Source organism: Lichtheimia ornata, assembly GCF_029851405.1.
Source record: "Lichtheimia ornata isolate CBS 291.66 chromosome Unknown scaffold00025, whole genome shotgun sequence".
NCBI classification, from domain to species: domain Eukaryota; kingdom Fungi; phylum Mucoromycota; class Mucoromycetes; order Mucorales; family Lichtheimiaceae; genus Lichtheimia; species Lichtheimia ornata.
The window spans coordinates 108,594-128,657 of record NW_026695345.1 but is presented as its reverse complement, the minus strand read 5'-3'; the positions used below and the strand labels follow the sequence as shown (position 1 = coordinate 128,657).

General features: G+C 43.9%; 9 protein-coding genes across 9 annotated transcripts; 4 read left to right on the top strand and 5 right to left on the bottom strand.

Annotated features, from left to right (window-relative positions):
- Positions 1–492: 492 nt before the first annotated feature.
- O0I10_005951 (uncharacterized protein) lies at positions 493–2,877 on the top strand (the record flags this gene model as incomplete). The annotated part of the gene is made up of 13 exons (XM_058485986.1): positions 493–613; positions 696–814; positions 882–966; positions 1,022–1,161; positions 1,229–1,328; positions 1,401–1,456; positions 1,520–1,682; positions 1,738–1,882; positions 1,938–2,045; positions 2,102–2,220; positions 2,286–2,504; positions 2,567–2,645; positions 2,706–2,877. The coding sequence occupies 13 exons, from the start codon at positions 493–495 to the stop codon at positions 2,875–2,877; spliced, it is 1,626 nt and encodes a 541-aa protein (XP_058343181.1).
- A 173-nt stretch (positions 2,878–3,050) lies between these two features.
- Positions 3,051–4,211, top strand: O0I10_005950 (uncharacterized protein; the record flags this gene model as incomplete). Its single annotated transcript, XM_058485985.1, has 1 exon — positions 3,051–4,211. The coding sequence occupies one exon, from the start codon at positions 3,051–3,053 to the stop codon at positions 4,209–4,211; it is 1,161 nt and encodes a 386-aa protein (XP_058343180.1).
- Positions 4,212–4,394: 183 nt separating this feature from the next.
- On the top strand, positions 4,395–5,569 carry O0I10_005949 (proteasome subunit beta type-5; the record flags this gene model as incomplete). Its single annotated transcript, XM_058485984.1, has 6 exons — positions 4,395–4,532; positions 4,617–4,764; positions 4,830–5,041; positions 5,112–5,141; positions 5,204–5,408; positions 5,469–5,569. 6 exons carry the CDS (start codon positions 4,395–4,397, stop codon positions 5,567–5,569), a joined length of 834 nt encoding a protein of 277 aa, XP_058343179.1.
- Positions 5,570–5,890: 321 nt separating this feature from the next.
- O0I10_005948 (uncharacterized protein) lies at positions 5,891–7,210 on the bottom strand (the record flags this gene model as incomplete). Its single annotated transcript, XM_058485983.1, has 5 exons — positions 5,891–5,932; positions 5,994–6,509; positions 6,579–6,674; positions 6,781–6,932; positions 7,009–7,210. 5 exons carry the CDS (start codon positions 7,208–7,210, stop codon positions 5,891–5,893), a joined length of 1,008 nt encoding a protein of 335 aa, XP_058343178.1.
- Positions 7,211–7,827: 617 nt separating this feature from the next.
- O0I10_005947 (uncharacterized protein) lies at positions 7,828–8,547 on the top strand (the record flags this gene model as incomplete). Its single annotated transcript, XM_058485982.1, has 3 exons — positions 7,828–8,020; positions 8,083–8,135; positions 8,260–8,547. 3 exons carry the CDS (start codon positions 7,828–7,830, stop codon positions 8,545–8,547), a joined length of 534 nt encoding a protein of 177 aa, XP_058343177.1.
- A 176-nt stretch (positions 8,548–8,723) lies between these two features.
- On the bottom strand, positions 8,724–11,122 carry O0I10_005946 (uncharacterized protein; the record flags this gene model as incomplete). The annotated part of the gene is made up of 4 exons (XM_058485981.1): positions 8,724–9,722; positions 9,785–10,426; positions 10,490–10,793; positions 10,860–11,122. 4 exons carry the CDS (start codon positions 11,120–11,122, stop codon positions 8,724–8,726), a joined length of 2,208 nt encoding a protein of 735 aa, XP_058343176.1.
- A 948-nt stretch (positions 11,123–12,070) lies between these two features.
- O0I10_005945 (uncharacterized protein) lies at positions 12,071–13,579 on the bottom strand (the record flags this gene model as incomplete). Its single annotated transcript, XM_058485980.1, has 2 exons — positions 12,071–13,138; positions 13,424–13,579. 2 exons carry the CDS (start codon positions 13,577–13,579, stop codon positions 12,071–12,073), a joined length of 1,224 nt encoding a protein of 407 aa, XP_058343175.1.
- A 526-nt stretch (positions 13,580–14,105) lies between these two features.
- Positions 14,106–15,258, bottom strand: O0I10_005944 (uncharacterized protein; the record flags this gene model as incomplete). The annotated part of the gene is made up of 2 exons (XM_058485979.1): positions 14,106–14,491; positions 14,595–15,258. 2 exons carry the CDS (start codon positions 15,256–15,258, stop codon positions 14,106–14,108), a joined length of 1,050 nt encoding a protein of 349 aa, XP_058343174.1.
- A 459-nt stretch (positions 15,259–15,717) lies between these two features.
- On the bottom strand, positions 15,718–19,676 carry O0I10_005943 (uncharacterized protein; the record flags this gene model as incomplete). The annotated part of the gene is made up of 18 exons (XM_058485978.1): positions 15,718–15,990; positions 16,055–16,327; positions 16,383–16,466; positions 16,523–16,702; positions 16,775–16,915; positions 16,980–17,088; positions 17,143–17,253; positions 17,316–17,466; positions 17,530–17,746; positions 17,809–17,920; positions 17,982–18,067; positions 18,124–18,288; positions 18,427–18,524; positions 18,581–18,659; positions 18,743–18,889; positions 18,951–19,106; positions 19,164–19,328; positions 19,389–19,676. 18 exons carry the CDS (start codon positions 19,674–19,676, stop codon positions 15,718–15,720), a joined length of 2,835 nt encoding a protein of 944 aa, XP_058343173.1.
- Between the last annotated feature and the right edge of the window lie 388 nt (positions 19,677–20,064).

The following is a 20,064-nucleotide window of genomic DNA, read 5'->3' as shown; positions in this document are numbered from 1 at the left end:
ATGAGCTCAACCCCTTTAAGGAACTTGTTTTCGATCATGATTAAAACAATGTTGCTCGCCATCTCATGCAATCTATGGCACCACCCATCCCCGCTTAAGTTGTGTTGCTATGACAATGACGGGAGTTTTCTACGATACATAGCATTTCTGGTTAAAAGACATTTGTCTTTATTTATAAGACTAAACATGCATGATTCAAGGGCTGAGAATATAAAAGTATCAGATCCTACAAATCGCTTGGATACCATCCATTCCTTGGTGATCGGGGAGGAGCATGAGACAATGGGTAGAAAGACGTCATACGAAGATCATCCTTCTCTCTTTCTGGTACTAAGATGGATTGAGAGATTCCCACAAGACAAGGTTGGATCTTGAAAAGGTAAGCAAGCCGTGATGAAACGCAATTCAGCTTACTCAGGTACATTTCCTTTGTGTCAACTCGCGGAGTATCCCTTGTTCTCTTTTCTTTGCTCGGCATACACCAACTTCGACATGACAACTGTGCATATTGAGAACGATCGTGGCGAGACCATTGTGGGCCTTTTCGAACACAGGGACATTGACGCCAATCGAGAGAAGCCTCGCCTCGTGTTAATCGGTCATGGCGTGCAAGGTAACGCTGCGCATGTGAATAGGAGGGATGTGTGTGGCGAAAATGACTTATCTTCTTCTCCCTCTCTCTCTCTCTTTCCAAGGTCACAAGAATTATTTGTTTCAACGCTTGCTTGGAGAAAAACTTCCTTATTCAAGCTTCCGTTTCGACTTTCGTGGCAACGGTGATAGTACAGGCACTGCTGGATATGGCAACATTGCGGTAAAGCATACAACAAGATATACCCCGCACACCATCAAAGGATTCACTTGACTTTATCATTTGGCAGAACGATGTTGAGGATTATCATACTGTCGCCAAGTACTTTGAGGACAAGGGCTATGAGATTTGGGCTGTGGTCGGTCATTCCAGAGGTAAAAGATAATAGCGAGGTCATGGATAATGTACTTATTTACCGCTACAATGTAGGCTCGACGGCTGGATTGAAGTATGCAACCACTTGTCAGAAGCCATTGGCCCATTTCGTCAACGTCTCGGGTCGTTATCAGATGAATGATCCTCAGATATTTAGAAATCGCCCCCACTTTTTCGAGGAATTGGAGAAGAAGGTAATTGTCATGCTGTGTGTGGGAGGATTGGATCAACCTATATACTCAACCATTGAATCCATAATAGGGCTATTTTGAGTGGAAGGCACGACGCCGAGATCAATACATCACCCTTAAAATGACTCGAGAGGATGTTGAAAAGTTCACAAATTGGGATAACTCGCATGGTAAGTAAGGAAGATTGGTTGCTGTATGTACCAGGAAAGGCTCATACTAATGTATGATATGACCTCATCTAGTCGCACGCATGCCGAGAGCGACCTGCATGTTCACGTGTCATGGCCTTGACGATGATGCAAGTATCACAGAACCGAAAAATGGGAACATCCATCAGGTGCTAACTACCTACTATCTTTAGGTTGTCCCGGTCTACAATGCTGCCATGTTTTCCAATATTGTGCCCAATCACACGCTAAAGCTTTTCCCTGGTGCCAATCACAATTTCATCGGCAAGTACGAAGAAGTCGTTCAAGCCATCTTGGAATACTTTGAAGAGCATGAAAAGAACGCTTTTGAAAAAGGTAAGTTACGCATGATCTATATTGGCCTTCAATGATGATTTATGAAACGTACCAGCAAGACGTATGGGTCAAAGCACTGGTTTGGTTATGCCACGATGGATCGATGTGGAAGGTGTCAAGAACTTTAGAGATATTGGTGGATGGCCAGTGAGTGATGGCAAGGGTTATATCCGGGAACGATTTGTCTTTCGATGTGGCCAGTAAGTTTTATGCATTACGAGTATCAAGCGGCTTCTAATGTTATGTACCAAATAGTTTGGTGAATGTTACTCCGAAAGGTGCCGCCGTTTTGCGACAACTCAATGTTGTAGCTGCGTTTGATTTTCGATCCCATCCCGAAATCCAACGGCAAGGTATCATGGCGTAAGTTGTTGGTATCCATTTATGTATACGCCATTAGATATTTATTCCCTGCCTAGTGATGTCCCCGGCTTGACACGATATCCCTCAGCCATTTTCAGTGAAGCTGATTATTCCCCCGCTGCATTGGCATCTCGTTGGCAAGGTTACTTTGAAGGAGCAACTGGATTTCCCAAAGGTCGGTTCTATTTGGATCACACTATCGCTGTATTATGTGTATTGACTGGATGATGTATTGTGCAGTGTATATGGTCATATTGGAGAAAGGCGGGCCCCAATTCCGTAAAATCTTTTTGCACATGCTCGAGAACCATTCTCGTGATTCAACGAAATCATTGATCATCCATTGTACGGCTGGCAAGGATCGCACAGGCGTATTCATCATGCTTTTATTTGGTCTTTGTGGTGTTGACGAGGAAATTATTGCCCGTGAATATGCCATGAGCAATCTTGGTTACTGGGGTTAGTATACATGATATACCAAAACTCGGCATGATGATGTCTTAACATCGTTCATCTTTTAGAACAAGACAGCGAGCTGCAAGCCAAGGCCGATATGCTTAATGTATCCATCGATGATATGCGTTTGGTCATGTCAGCACCGTAAGTCTACGTTTGGTATTGCTCAACTCCTATTCATGCTAACGTTGATTGCTTTCACAGGTACCTGGCAATGAAGGAAACCATTCGCCGCGTCAAGGAAATGCATGGATCAATTGAAGGATATGTCCGAAAGCATTGTGGATTGACAAGTGATCAAATCGAGGCATTGCGAGATCTTTTGATTGTGCGGATCCCCTTTGAAGAACGTCAACTTTTTAGACCCAAGTTTTGAATGCGAAGACTCGGATATAAATTGTTATAGACATGTATGCGTGTCATTGTTTGAAACTGGACAATCATATGGCATGTGATAAAGAAATTAAAAAACTTCCGTGATAAACGTATACATTCTTTTACTTTTGATCGTTTGAGATTGCATATCTTTTCTTTCTTTCGGTACAGTATATGGATCACAGAATCGGATGCATCCATCGACATCAAAAAGACTCCCATTTGGTGTTTCGGCTACCAGAAGTTGTCAATTTGATTGTGCAACATCTTGTCAAAGACTATGATACATCATCGCCATCGAAATCTCTTTTTGATTGGATATACCCATGCCTTTTTGTCAATCGCTTATGGCACGATTGTGCTGCAAGGAACATGTACAGGAACCTCACATTCGGCCAAGGCCAACATGATTTGAATGCGTTTCAAAATTTTGTGTCAATTCTCGGACAGCATACAACGACAGCGCCTTTACAAATGTCTCCTGCTTCCCTCGCCATTGGTAACAAGGACGACATCCCCATGATTGATCCTTACCAAGTTGACAGTAGTCCACCGAGTAATATCAATGAAAATGAGGTGGATGATCCAAGAGTATCGGTTTATCGGCGATCCGTACGACACCTTACATTGTACAAAGTCAAGGATGATTCTGTAACTGATAAATTGACATGTCTCAGCAAGCACGTTCGTCGCCTTGAGCATCTCGAATTATATATATGCGAACCTATCATTGATAGCGCTGTGCAACCTTTTGTGATGGCGGGTCATTTGACTTATCTATCACTGGCTGGTAGCTTTCAAGTAACTGACAAGCTGATTCATGCAGTGGCAAAACATTGTTCACGTTTACAACATCTCGATTTACGTGCATGCAGCGAAATATCAGACGACTCTATCAGCTCTGTAGCACTACACTGCCCAAGCCTTGAGCATCTCAATGTAGGGCGTATCAAGGAAAGACATCGTATCACTTCACGCTCCATCAACTTGATTGCAGAGAATACCAAAGTGCGCGTGTTAGGCTTTGCAGGATGTGATTTGGATGATGAGTGCATGATTCGACTTGCCGTACACCGTAACCGATTTATGGAACGTATCTCAGTCAACAATTGCCATCGATTGAGCAACGCATCCATTCGTGCCTTTGCTAAACATTGTACAAAACTCTCCGTATTTGAGATGAAAGAGTGTCATTTAATCGACGACTGGGATACTGTTGCCCAGCTAGTAGAACGCAAGGTGCTATTAACGTTATGCGAACAACAAAATCGAGCATGTGCACAATGGGCGAAGACGAATGGACGTATTATTCGTGTCAAGGCACCTTACAAATAGAATAGTATACATACACGTTTATTATTGTACATTAGATAAGCATCGAAAACAAAGCCTACTAGGATGATGCACCTCACACACAACCACCAGTGCGGACACTCAATTTGTCTATGGTGCATTCGTAACGCATCTTGAACGCGTGTCCCTCCTGTTACATTTTTTTCCACTTCTTTGCAACACACTATGCATCGCTTTGTAGAGAAGTACTCTTCCTCGCCCTTCCAAATGCCACTGGAAAGTGGTGCCGTCGACATGTGCGGCAAATGGGACGCTGCTCAAGATCTTGCTTTTCCAACATTCGATATTCCTGACGTCCACAACGTATGTTCCTATAAGCACGCATGCACCCTCATTTGCGACTCTAGCCATTATTCACCCCTCATCTCGTACGCTTTTCATATATAGCCCGTCGACTTTTTGAGAAGTGTCACCGATGAAGACTCGCCTGACTACAAGATCAAGATTCAGCATGGCACCACAACGTTGGCTTTCCAGTTCCAGGGCGGTGTCATTGTTGCTGTCGACTCTAGAGCTACCATGGGCAACTATATCGGTAGGATATCATATCAAAGACGATTCGTATTATTGATATCTTACATGTATGTCTTCTTCATCCAGGCTCGCAAACCGTCAAGAAGGTTATTGAAATCAATCCTTATTTACTCGGCACAATGGCTGGTGGTGCTGCAGATTGTCAATACTGGGAACGTGAGTTGGGCCGTCGTTGTCGTCTCTACGAGCTCCGCAACAAGGAGCGTATCTCGGTCGCTGCAGCATCCAAATTGCTTGGTAACATGGTATACTCTTATAAGGGCATGGGTCTTTCTATGGTAAGTATATCAAATGTGTGTGAATGGAATGAATCATGAGGGCTTATTTGTGTTCCTCTTTTTCCTTTAGGGTACCATGATCACTGGTTGGGATAAAACCGTAAGTGCTTGAGAATAGGGTTCAGTGTGTATGTGTGTTCTCATACGCTTCCTTTCTTTTAGGGTCCAAATCTCTTTTACGTGGATTCAGATGGTCAGCGATTGAAGGGTGATTTATTCTCAGTTGGATCTGGTTCTACATTTGCATACGGTGTACTTGACAGTGGTTACGATTTTGATTTATCCGTTTCTGATGCTCTTGAACTTGGCAAGCGATCAATCTACCATGCAACGCACCGAGATGCCATGTCTGGTGGTTCTGTCAACTGTAAGTATCATATGACGATGATCATAGGGATTCTATCAAGTGCTAATTGGTACCACGTAGTATATCACGTCACTGAGAGTGGATGGGAATACCACGGCAATCATGATGTTGGACCCCTTCATTACGAATACCAGGATGAGTTGGCACGAAGCAGGCAATAAAATGGCTACCAACATTGGCCGATCCATCTATGACAATGTTTGTAAAAATATCCCACATCGATCATGCGTAAATATCTTATTGTTGCTATCCCATGTTTGTGGTACTAGAGCAAGCTTGTCATTTCCTTTCCCTGATACGCTAGTACAATGATGCATTACGATAGCTTTTCTCGAATCAGCGTAATTGGATATAAAGCATTATGGATTTCCCTCATAAATCATTATACATGATCCATCTCGAGCATATACAGTTGACAGCGTAGACGTCTAAAACTTTTATAAAAAGTGAGGCTATACACAAAAACGGGGAACGGGAACTATCTAAGCGGACAACATGATACCAACACCGAATTTGCTTTGGCCCTGTATGATAAAGGATGAGTGTGAGTAAACCTATCCCAATAGCCCATATTGAAGATTGTACCTTCATGTGATCCAAGTCACCACTGATGAGGAAAGAGAAGCCAGGAGCCATCTTCTCTTCGAGAACAGCCGACACGCGACCAGTAGTGTCAATTTGGCCACGGAAAGTAGCTTGTCTAAAGTCGAACTTGCCACCAACAGTAGCAACACCCTCTCTCCTCTGACCTTGCATAAGCAAGTTGATCTCAACACCAAAGTCGACCTTTTCATTGATGCGTTGATAGTAGCTGGCTTGGATAGCACCGAGACCTTGGAATTGAGCGGTAGCAATGTAATCATTGCCAGTATATTTACCAACCAAGGACATGGCGGTCTCCTCCATATCAGGTGTAGGACGCTGCAAGACAATTTCGGAACCAATGGCCAGCTTGGATGACACAGATTGCAAGTAAGAGGCGACGTACAAACCAGTGAATTCCATTGGGTTGGGGTTCATAGCCTTAAGGTTGATGCTATAATCAGAGCCTGCATATTCGTGCTCCATTTGCAACATCGAGTGACCAGGCATATGCGTAAGCTATATACACAATATCAATCATCAGCATCCTTTCGCTTTTTCTTTCTCTCTCTTGTATCTTGTAAATACCTGAGCCATGATCTTTGTAAGGGAGTTCATAGACCACATGTGTCGCACAACAGCATTGAGATTGGTATCATTATCCATCGTGCCTTGGATCATCGTCTAAAATTGGAGTCGTGTGTAAGTCGCGTGTGTATAATAGGAATACGTGTATACGCGCTCCATATCGTTTCCCTATATGCATCCACCCATCCTTATTCCAAATTACCCTCTCAGTCATGTATCCGGACATGAAATTGTACATAGGAGGCATCACTTGAGAGCCCAACGAGAACTGGTGCTGTACATGAAAGTTGGGCGACAATTCCTTGACAATATTAGCTTGAGCACCGTCAAAAAGGTAGTTGGTAACAAAGGTGTCTATATTGGATGATGCGTGTACTTAGGTCGTGTGTTCTCTTTCTCTTTTTTCTTTTCTTGTTGAAGGTCAATTTACCCTTTACTTCGCCATGCAAGCGTTCAAACTTGCCAGGGTTTGGCAAACCGAGACGGCTCTTATGGTAGCTGAAAAGACGTGGCCAATGCAGCGGATTGTAAAAGGTTCCCGTAGGCTGTTGAGGCTTGTTTGGGAATGCTGACAATGGTGAATAGATTCCAGTCGGGGGCGTGGCGAGGTTAGGTGCTGTTGGTGTGGACATGCTTGTAAGATATGTGCCGAAAGAGCCAAAAACAAAAAGATTTTGACCGCTTAGCGCTTATCCCAGTCTAAAGATGGTCATCGCAGAGAGGCTTTTTTAGCCCCGCACCCGCTTATACTCACGGGTTGTCATGTCTTACTCTGAGTCCCCGTGACGTAGTTGCATGTATATATCCGTGCGTCACTTCATATCAAAACCCAATAAATTCATAATGCGTACAAGACCTACTGTATGGTATCCATGACAACACAAAGCCATTTCTTCCATTTAGACAAGGCTCATGAAGCGTCACTTGGCAACGAATAAAAATCAAGCGACAATTGGGTAGCAACGCCATCACTATGTTCACCATTATCAACTACAACCTGATAAATGACCTTTATTACATGACGTGTTGAATGTTGTTATGGCAAGGAGAGGGGAAACGACGTGTATTGATTGATTTGATCCGTGTCGCCGTTTTGGATGTGGTGGTGGTGGTACACACGCATTACGACGCACGAGTCATCACCATACTGCCCCCCTTTCATTCATCATCTGCTCTCCCCCAACTCCTAATCACTCTTCTTTCACTTTCTTTCTTTCTCTTTCTTTCTTGCATTATATCCTTGTATACCATGAAATCAGAACCCACAGAATCCGAGTGTTGGCTCGTTATTGGTGCTCATCAAGCAGGTGCAACAGAGGGACGTTGTGCCGAAATCGCTGGCTTGCCTCGATCCGCTGCCCACAAGATCATTAGCAACTTTAAGAAATTGGGCTCCCCTCAAGCATCCACTGTCAATTCGGCATCTGTGTTCATGCCATCTCGTAAGTGATATATAAAGGAGACCTGTATTGAGCATGGTATTCACGTATATACGTATACAAAGACAAACGTAGGAGAAACGACTACGACTACCAAGATTCACCTTCTCCTGGACCTGTAAGATGCACCTTGCCATTTTGAGAAAGTTCATGCAAAACACAAAAGCACTTTTATTGTGCATGTGCTTTCTCTTTATTACATTTCATTAACAACTCTCCTTCTTTCATTTCTTTGTTTAAAGCGGAAGCGTGGTCGTCCTCGCAAGGTGATTTATGCAACGGAGGGCTTAATCCGAGAGACCATCAGTCGTAACCATAACAAGAAGGCACATGACAACGATCCTAGCAACAATGAATGGACTGAGCATGACGACCGACTCTTGCTTTCTCATGTACTTGGCGTGCCCCAAAACTTCAAATGGAAGGAATTGGAAACCATCTTTGAACAAAAACATCTATCCAAGATATGCCGTGATCGTTGGACTTTGTTGAAAAAGGAAATGCTTAAAGACATTAATAAAAATCGGTGAGAATAAATCATCGACGATACCAACAATTGTAATGTCATTGATTTTGTTGTTTTTATAAACGTGTGTGTGTGTGAAAGAGAGAGTGTGTGTGTGCGTGTGAGTGAAAGATGGAACAACTAAACAGCGGATGAAAGTGGGATAAATGCATTGTATAACAGTGGTTGTATAAAAGATTATTAATCCACGATTTCCTCGACTTCATCAATGACCTCTTCAACCCATTCTTCAATGGTCTCTGATTTGCCTTCGTCGGCACTTGATCGAAGTTCCTTGCCGGCAGCCTTACGTTCATCAAGCATTTGCTTCTCGACTTGCTTTCTCCAGGCGTACCAATCCTCAATAGCCTTCCGACGAGCGGCAATGATACGAGCAGCATTGGCATCACCAGCAGCAAGATCTTCTTCTTCGAATTGTTTGCTGTATTGTCTAAGGTTCTTTTTGATCTTCTTCTTTTGCTCTGGAGTCAACAAACTCTTGGGACGAGGACGCCACATGATGAGCTTGAAATGATCGATGCTCTCTTGACGCAACAATTGACCCTTGAAATCCCACATGTTGAAACCATGGTCGGCAGAATGGTGCCATGAGCTGGAACCACTGACAACATAACGGCCTGTTGGATCCCATTCAATATCAGTGACACCATAATGCTCTTGAGCAGACAATTGCACCACAGTCGAACCAAGTTCGGCCTTAGCATCCTTCTTGGCTTCACCCATTGGCTCAAAGTCCAAATCCCAGAATTCAATATCATGTGCACTTGGGCTACGCAAAGTTGAAAGTACGATGTGTCGACCCTTGGGAGACCACGACAAGCTGTTGGTGGTCTTCTTGTCAATCTTTTTCAGTGGGCGGAAACCAGCAACTGCTTTGCTTGTGTCAAGATAGTAGAAAGTAACGGCCGTCTTAAAAGTGGTAGGGGGTGCTGCACCACCAGGACCAGGAGCAGTGGCGCCAAATGCAGGGTCGTTCGTAGTAATGATGGCAAAACGTTCACCGTTAGGCTCCCAAGCAAATTTGAGTACAGGATCCTTAAGCTCAAGAGTCTCAACAGGAATGGCTTTCTCGCAAACACGGAAGATTTCAAGGTTGGTGAATTGTGATTTCTTGGTCTTGGTATGACGATTGACCTTGACAGCCAAAAAGTGACCCTTGGATTGCCAGAACAACATACACTACATCATAAATACAATATAAGTCTCCCATCAATAAACCTCTCTTTGCTTCTATTACTTACATCGGTAACATTGAACAAATTCTTGGTGCGGACAATCTCCTTGCTAGGCATAGCCATCATGGTAACGCGTGCAGGTTGATTGCCAACTTCAGGTGTCCAATATGCAAGCATTTCTTCCTTTTGGTTGAGCTTAGAATCCGATTTCTCACCAAGAGATGGAGACCATTCGAAATCGACAATGCCTTCAATCTTGATACTCTTCTTGCCAACCAAACCCATCGAAGGTGCTTCATAGACTGATAATTGTTGACCAGGAACAACACGTGCAAAGTATTTGTCGGAAGGAGACCACTTGAACATGGGCCATCTCACGGTCTTTTGTTGTGCTTCAGTGGGAAGAGCAGCGAATGAACGAAGCAATGCACCAGTCTTAATATCCCAAACAATGGTGTGGTTGCCTTCATCGTATTCGGAGAAAGGATGGGGTGCACCAGCAGGAATGCGTGCCAAGCTGATGGGCTCACTCGACCATGTGACAAGGTAACGTTCGTTGGGAGAGAAATCGATGAGTCTGACACCAGGATGATAGAAGCGTACAATTTGAGCCCAAGAAGGACCACCCCACAATGCAATGCCCTGTGCGTGGAAAGTGGCGACATAGCTACCGAGAGGCGACCATTGCAAGTAGTTTTGTGTCCAATCCTATTATAATCAAATGAGTCAATTGATCCATGTGATCATGAGACATGTATGAAATCCACTTACAGAGCGAACATAGACTTCTTCAAGTTTCTCGGTCTTACGGTTCCAGTAGATGCCAGCTTCCTTGCCACGATAGATCAAGAGCTGATCACGTGCCTGAGGATCCATCAACCAGCTCTTGAGATGTTCCTTTGGAGTGAATTCGGGAAGTTCTGGTTCTTCATACTTGTCGTTCATGTTGGTGTACTTTTCAACATCGGTGAAGCGGTTGACAGAAAGCTGATGGGCCTTGGACATTTTGTAGCCATCCAAGTTCTTGACAGCGGCAAAAGCGGCATCGGGCGTTTCAAAGTCAACAAACAAGTAACTAGATAAGGATCAACAAGCGATTAACAATCATGACGCGTATAGAGAGATGTATCGTTTCTCGTACCCTTTGCTTTCACGCTTGCCGTCCTTGGACTCCATAGGCATCCAAATACCACCCTCCTTGACTTCGCCAGCATTCTTGGTCAAAAGCTTGCGCAATACTGAAAGCAACTTTTCCTCTTTGTTCTCATCAACAATGGGTGCGCCATCGACAACGACGATCGTATCGAGTTCCTCGTCAACCGAAACTTTGTGCTTCTCGTAAATGTCGCTGAAATCGATGTCCTCTTCGCGTTCAGGCAGATTCTTCAAGTCGAGCCCAGGCATAGTGAAAAATGAGGGAGTGAATGAAAGGAGTGAGCAAGCCGAAAACAAGAGCAAATTTCAAGTTGGCCGTGCGAGGTGGCTTGGCGTCAGCTGCACACATACCCACTCATCCCATCCCATCCCAGCTAAATGCTATGACAGCCACATCCCCCTCAAACACATACATGATCGCATCCAAAGGCATGGTATTTTATAGGATGATGATGATGATGATGGGAATTCTTTCTATTCTTGAACCCTCTTACAATAAAAGGATAGTATATGCATTTGCATACATACTTTGCTACACTAGAGGAGATGATGATGGCCTATGAGAAGATGAATCAACAACAGCTACGTATCACTACTAGGATTATGAACAAACTACGTCAGCCATTATCGAAAAGGGGTGATTTCAAGGGGGAATTGGAAGTAACAACATCACATGGCATCAAGGATAAAGACATGTTTTCTTCTTCGAGAGGGGTTACTTGATCCCATGGTGGCAAGTTGGCATTCCCATCATATACGACAACTATCTTGTTCGCCACCATTCCCATACACATTCACGCACACACACATTTATAAGCAAAGGCAGTATCCATAGCAACCAATAAGTAGCTTTTGTTAAAAGTAGCAAATAAAAAGTAGACTATATCATGATCAAGGTTACATCGTAGGTAAAGCTGCTACGGTATTATGACAAGAGTGGCAAGTGCTATAGCCTCTCTTTTTAGATCGTGGTATGTATTGTGGTAGATGGGTCGTCGACAATGCGAATGTGTATTGCACACACCAATATGAGAATGATTAGATGCCATTCGTAATAGGAAGCTGCACCGGAACGATGGGCCCAAAGTAGATAAGCATATACTTGATTGTGGCCTTTTGGTATCCCTCCTGTGCCAAATGGGTATTCGTGTCACGCCAAGTTGGAGATACAAGCAATAGCTAGCCATCACGGAAAGCTTAATATCGTAAGCCGCTCGGACGGCATGATGTAAATGGATCACGGCGTTTGGGTAAATAGCTTCGTGGTCGAAGAGGGCCGACAATTTTTTGTGCTCGCATCATGTTAGCCTCGGCAACAATCATACGAAGATGATCACTATTGACCCGGATATCGCGTGCATGATGATGGTGCTTTAAGGGGTTCTGTCGTTTGTTTAGTTTCTTTTTCCCAGAGCTGGAACACGATGATGATGATTTGGTATACGGCTTGATTGTTGCTGTGTCGTCGTTGTTGTTGCATCGAAGTGTGTCATTCATATCGCCATCCATCGTACATGATGATGAAGATGATGATGACAATGATTGCGTTGATGGTAATGAGGAGAGTTGGTTATCATCATCTTCGTCATCTTCTTCGTCATCCAATATCGGTGTCCAATCCGTAGGACTCTTCCAAGCAAACCATCGCTCATCATCATCTGGTGAAGGTGCTTCGAATATCCGAAAGGTTTCCAAAGGTACACCCTTGTTTTCCACGTCGTGGGTTTCTTCCTTCTCGGTACTAACTGTGGCAGTTGACCTTTCTTGCACGTAATGGTCGCACAAAAGATCTGAAAGGGCTAATGTGGTATTGGATGTTGTAGGTGGATTTGTTGACGATGTTGGTGATGAAGACAATGGGGTTGGAGTTGTATTTTCACTAATGGTCGAAAGGCTACTGCTGGATGCGCTGCTGCTAGCTGAGGTGCTCAAGCTACCGCTGGATGATGAGCTGGTACTTAAACAGCTACATGCATCATCACTGCTCTCGCTGGTTGTACGAGAGATGGTAATGGGAACACTGACGTCAAGCGGCGTGGTGGGTGATGGGGATCGAGGCATGAATCCAACAGGTGACGATGGTTCCTTATTGACATCGGCATACGATGATTCCGAAAAATGGGCAAGTACACGATTAAACAAAGATACAAGAAACGTTGAATCGTCTTCATTGGCATTTTCAAAATATGGATAAGGTGCCTGCTTCCTTGGTGATGGTGGTGATGACCATGCTCGTTTGTGTTGATGCTCTTGGCCCTTATGCTTCTGTTTGTGTGAAGTATCAATTATTATACATGTTCTTTTATCGCGTTTAAACATTGTCATTACACCAACACACACACTCTCATATGCACTTTGGGTCCCACTCCTCTCTCTTTCTCTCACTCAAATAACATCTACATTTATTGTGCTTTGAAAGCAGCAGCAATACATTCATTCTAAAAGAATAATGCTAAAACAACAGACGTCAATGCGCCCGTTGTCATTGCACGCCACCCATCGATAACCACACCACCCGACCCAAAACATCCAAAAACACCCAAAACTTACTTTTCTGGAAGAACGCCGTGTCGGGATCGTGCCGTATGGTACAGGTGCATGTGCAGTGATTTGTTTGGCACGATGACGATATACATCGCGAGTCAAAGTTGCAGGGATATCGAGGCTGTTGCTGCTGTTGCTGTTGGTACTTTTTGTGCGTGGCATTGAAGGAGGATATGTAATATGCAAGCGGGGATGAAAATGATAAGGAATAGAAAGAAAAAGGGTAAGACAAAGAGTGCAAATTGAAAGTTGAATGGATGCTTTTAAATAGGCAAGTTTGGTTTTCCTCTTTCGGAATAGCGATAAGGGAAAGGGGGGAGGATGCGGGGATGGGGGTGGAATCAAAAAGCGGTGATGGGAGGTCACGGGTTGCCCTTCATATACTTTCAGCACACCGACAAAGACTTTTATACCTTTTCCCATAAACAAAAGCACACCATTCAATGTTTATGCAAAAGCTATTTATTATCCATATATGCCTTTTCACACGCATGGCGCTCATAAACATAAACAATATATATATAAAACACTTGTATGCGCCTCCTCTTGAATCCACGCCAGGGAGGACAAGGAGAATCAAAAGGATAGCCAATGTCAGGTTGCAGCGTGCGGAAAACTTTATTCAATGTCCTGACAAATAGGGGTCTCCTTTTTTCACTCTTTATCTTGCGGCATGCTCATACGTATACTAGCTGACAAGAATGTTGGTCGTCATCAGTAACCCCAACACCAAAAGGGATGCCGTTGCTACCGTGTCTTTAGTAATGCGTGAGAACCGATTGCTAATAGCATTACTACTACTACTACCATGCTTTGGATGCATACAAAAGCTCTCCACTTGATTATGCTTCTTTCCTTGCTGTAGCGAAAGTGCTGTTTTCGGTAAGCCAGTTGTATTCGATATCCAATCGAGATGCTGGTCAATGTTGACAAAGGCATTATAAACGGTCTTTCCATGGTCGGGTACAGGACACGTTCCCCTGCTTGGGTCTTGGTCATGGACATTGAAAATTCGACTGAGAACACCCGTCATCAACAATACTCCACTTTTACTAGCTATCAGCAGCGGCCCTCCTATTTTGGATCATTGTCATCAGTATTAAATGGCGTTGCTGTACGCACTATGATGTAAAACATCGAAACAAAGGAAGCCATGCAGGGTTCATAATTAAGCTACCTGAGTCTCCATGGCAAAGCGCCGTGTTGTGTGAAAAGGTTGTAGTCATCCATAGGCGATTGGTGGTATACCTTGGATACGTCATGAATGCCATTTGAATGGTATCGGGTAATTGATTGTCATTTTCATAGCCCACCCCCACAAAGCGAGCATCGGTACCAGTGTCATCATCCATCGTGGAACCAATAGCAATGCAATGCCTCACAGGTAATGCAAGCTGCACGAGACCAAGGTCATATACGGAATTTTCCAAGGCCGATTTTGCACTCTTGGATGGTGCTGACGATGATGATGATGGGGCTTGGGCTTGTTCATTGGTGGTGGAGTAGGTTACAAAATGCGGGTGGATGATGCTCTGCGTAATGCCAATCTTTTTACTTTTTTGTCGCCAATGCTTGTCATTGCATGGATCGCTGTTGTCATCATCATCCACCACATAAACATGCTCAGCTGCAATTTCAGGCACTAGACAATGTGCAGCCGTCAACACCCATGCTGGATCAGTGGATATCAATGAACCACCGCATATGATCTGGTCCCCAAATACAACAAAGAATGGGTACTCATGATGCCAATCACTTATGGCTGTGCCTTGGGAGATGGCCAATGCGTCTTTGACCAGGGACAAGTATACAAGCTGCATTACTGTTGTTGGCAAATGCATGACAAAATTGAAATGGTAGATAACGTAGATCGCGGCTTTTCTTTGTGCAACACCCGCACAAACAATGCAACGTACATCAAGGCTGCTAATTATATATAAGCATGCCTTGTGGGACGACAATAGTAACACGTGAGAATGAACAACGATGGTGCCGTTTATGCAATCGCTAGTGATGCTGCAGTAGTTTGATCTTCCAAATCAGTGATAAATAAAGCAATTGAAATGTATGAGATAGCATTATGGCTGATACAAAAGGATGGATTTGTGTTGTTGTAGCCAATGTCATGTTCTTGTTCAACATTCTCATCGTTGATGTGTGCATGAAGTATCATCGAAACCCGATCGTTTAACGATAAAGCTGTCAAGAATGAAAGATTACAAGAAAACCTTGATACAAACAAAAGTTGATGTAGGTAGTAGTTTAATCGAAAATACAAGAGGTGATTAATTAGGTCGCTTCTAAGCTGCCCACAATCCACTACCAGTAGCATCAGAAAGGGGTCTACGATGTCCTTCAATTGTTTGTTCAACGAAACGCACGCCTTGTTCTTCGAGTTGATCCAAAATAGGCAAGTAGACATCAGGAGAGATGGGTCTCAAGACACCACGATCATGGATCTTGTTGTCAAGAATAAGCTCAGTTGCCATTGCTGCTGGTAAGCCGACCGTTTTTGCCATAGCAGTCTCGCCGTTAGGGACGCCATAATCGATCAATGTAGAAATGACCGTCTCCTATGATAGATTGCAAATAGCGATGTTAGCTTCGTCAATACTCCCATGAAGATCATTGATTTACCGTTTTGTTGGTGACTCTATCTTCAATCACAAATTCGTGCTGCATGGCCGTCATATCTCGCTCACCAGGTTTATAAGCCAATCTATTAGCGAGGATAATCGAGAACGCATCGAGCGATGTGGGTGCCTTGTACATGCTGTCGGGAACACCTGAAGTGAATAGGAAGCGCATTGCATCAACGGTGCGATCAATCACAGGGTTGTCTTGATCAAGATGTAGCATTTGTGCCAAGGCCTTTTTATCACCAGCTAGGACATCGTTTGCTTGTTTACCCTAAAGCCATACCATATCAGCAAGCGAATACATGATGGAATACAATGATGCTTACCCAAGATGAAACAAGTGATGTAAAGTCTTCATTCAAAGAAAGGAAACCAAGCTTTCTAAATGCATAAAGCAAATCAGAGTATCCCTGATGTGTTTCTTTGTTAGTGCATAGCCCTATGTGAAAGCACTTGTCATGCATACCTGATAACGCAAGGTGCCACGGAACATAGTATCCATGTCATTCAAGTTTCCTAATCCATAGATATCGGTGTATTTGAGCGAATCTCGGTTGGCCAAGCCTTCAAAGGTGAATCCTTGGAATGGTGTGCGCACAGATGGGAAATGTTGTTTGAGCAAATCAACGCCTGCGATATTGTGTTGCTAATTTAAAGACATCGAGTAAATAAGTATACAAGGTTGTAGAAGAAATGGTATATTGGAAAGCTTATTTACCTTGCCATCAGCCCAATAGACAGCGTCATTGCCACTGGCAGTGAGTACGCCACGAGGTGACCAACTAAACTTGTAACCCAATGGCACATTGGATGCTTCAGGTGCTGGGAGACCACCACACCACGACACAAACGAGCGCACCTTGGATCATGATGATTAAGTTACAAAAGAAGGAGATGGTGGAGTGATGCATGAATTGATTTACCTTTTTGCCATGTGCCTTTGCTTCATCAATGATTTTCATTGCCGACATGTGATCGATACCAGGATCCAGCCCGACCTCGTTCATGATGGTAATTCCTGCACGCTTTGCACTAGACTACGTATTAGCTACCCGCTCTATTGCATTCACTTAAGTATATACTTACTCGTCATCCAACTTTTCCATCTCCGGAGATACGTAGCTTGCTGTCACCATGTGCTTGCGGTGGTCAATGCAGGTCTTGGCAACAGTGTCATGCAAAAATGCAGGCACCAAACTACGAAATCCATGAGTGAACAACGCGTCAAGGTACTCATACACACACTATATAGAACATACCTCACAACAACATCGGCTCCAGAGACTAGGTTTCCAAGCTTTTCCTTATCAGAGATATCCAATTGCACGGCTTCTGTTTCACCACCCTCCTGGTTACTAGCGGCCTGGCATTGAGAAGCCAAACTTTCAGCTTCGCTAAGAGCATTGCTAGCTATTGAGAGGACAACACAATGAGTTACAAAGTTACAAGGAGGGAGTCAAAGCAACGCATTACCAATGACAACGCGCACGTTGGATCGACGAAGTAAGTGTTGGACTAATGGGCGAGCCACCATGCCCGATCCAAGGAGTAGAACGGTCTGCTTCTCCTTTTGTTGGGCGATATGGGTATTGAGAGAGGAGTGTTCACCAAGAAGCTTTCCATTGTCGGCGATAGTGGCATTAGCAAGGACCGATGGCAAGTTCTTAAAGTCGTTGGTGGAAGGATGGATCTGCATGCATTGACAATGAGCGTGGGAAGAAAGTCACGTGACGTGGAATGAAGGGGACTTACCAAATCCTTGATGAATGGATACAAGACCTGGCTAAAATGCTCACTGCTTTCGATTGGAAGTTCAGCAGGAAGGATATCGATACCCATGATTTGAATGCCATCCTTTTCAACACTACAAATGATACGTTAATCAGCTTGATGCCATGACAATAAATGCAAGGCCAAGTCCTTACTTTTGATGTTCAACATTCTTGATCGCGTCGTAATAGTAAAAGCCATCTTCAATATTGGCTGTACGAGACAAGCACTCAAATGCACCCTGTATTACGCTGTTAGAACGACATGTGTGATTAGAGAGAGAGGATGTATACATACCCTTGGGTCACACACGATATCCACCAGCGACATCATCTTGCCCTTATCGATTGAACCTTGTTTTTGTAGTCGTTGGAATTGGGCAAGATCCTCATTGCTCATGAGTCGTGGATAGCGCTGATCCCAGTATGCTCCCGTGACAACCGAGTTGACATATGGTGCGATCTATAGAGGGCGGATGCGTGGGAGAGAAAGGGGCGTGGGACACAATGATCGTGGGGATTAGTTTTCCAAATGAGGAATACACTCGAGTATACCATGTACCTTTTCAGAGAAACACGACTCATAATTACTCGGGTTTACCAAGTAATCATGATGCGACGCTAAAGGTGCACCCGTCTTGTTGCGAATATAGTCTTTTGTTTCTAGTTGCACACCATAAACCTTCTTTAATCGGGGATCTGCAGATTTGGTTAATACGTTGTCTACTACTCATACCACTCAATGCTATACTTACTCTTATCCTTCACAAGCTTGGGCAAATCTTCAGCGGGAACAAACTCATGGGGAAGTTCCTTGAAAATCTCCAAGGCACCCTGAATGACGTAAGGAAATGTAAGACTCACACGCTTGCTATTCTATCAAAATGATCGCGCCACAACGCTGGTTGATGCCATACCTGAGCCACGTTTCCAGCACCAGTAAATCCAAACACGAGTGGGCCAAAATCGCTAGGCGTGCCTTCCTCTTCTATAAGGTTACCAGCTTTTCGTACTGCAAGCTTAGCTGATGCTACACTACGGTAGCTATGAGCCATAGATAAATACTATACAAATAGCCAATGTGAATAAACACGCTCAATTGTCTCTCATAAAACAATCATTTACCATCAAAGGCATGTTGTAACCAAGCCCAAGGAAGCGGTGTGCCATGCCATGCAAACCATCCACCATGCCTGCATTGCCTGCAAAACGCCCAAAGGCCACTAATCGCTTTCCAGACTCGGGATCCTTGATAAGCTCATAATCGATCAAGCGTATTTTCTGTTGCATCATAAAGTAAATAAACAACCTTTATATGACATGTCATTTATACTTCACCTTATCCAGGATATCCTTGAGCATAGGCATGTTCTCCTTTTTGCCCTTGTGCGTATGTGAAAAGAAGACGTATGTCTTGCCAGGCAACAATTTGGATGTTGGCACTTCCTTGATTCCCAAAATAACATCGGCAGGCGAGAGATCTTCAGTCAACGTAGCACCTGCCTTTGGTAAAAGTTGTTTTGTGTTAGCTATTGTAATGGTATTACGATTGCTGGGATGTACCTTGACATAGGCATTGTCAGTAAAGATGCGCTTAGTACTCGGCTGAATATAGACTTGTGCTCCAGTTTGCTCAATAAGATCCTTGACAGCCTCTGGAGTCAAAGGTGATCGTCTCTCCCAACGACTCTTATCTTCGCGGCGAATACCCACACTAAGGAAGCCTGTTCTTGATACATTATCACCTGAACGCCACACGTAAGAATTGGAGGAGATGGATCGATAACCAAGTTGTCGAGCAAGTGCATAAGACTGCCTTGCAGCTGGAAGTACACGGGTGAGACCAACCATAAGGCTAATATATATGAAGGGAAAAGAAATACACAAACCTGCACGAAACAGCATCCAAGTGTATAATACTTGAGCTTGAGAGCGTGGGAAAGGAGGGGCATCATGCGATCGGCGGAGGGATGTGGGGACGGTTTCACTACTTCGATTAGGATCCCTTCTTCCACCTTTCCATTCTGCCGTCATAGAATGACCAACCAGGTTCTTGTATTATCATGTCACGGATAACTGATTTGGAGTAACACTTCAAAATCAGGAATCTCACCATGACCACTATCATGCATGTCAATGTTGGCTTGCATGAATTTTCGTAAAGCGTGTATATCCGAATAAATTTGCTATGCTTGGCTTCGTTGCAATGAGAGAAAGAAACCAACACAACTTGCAAGTA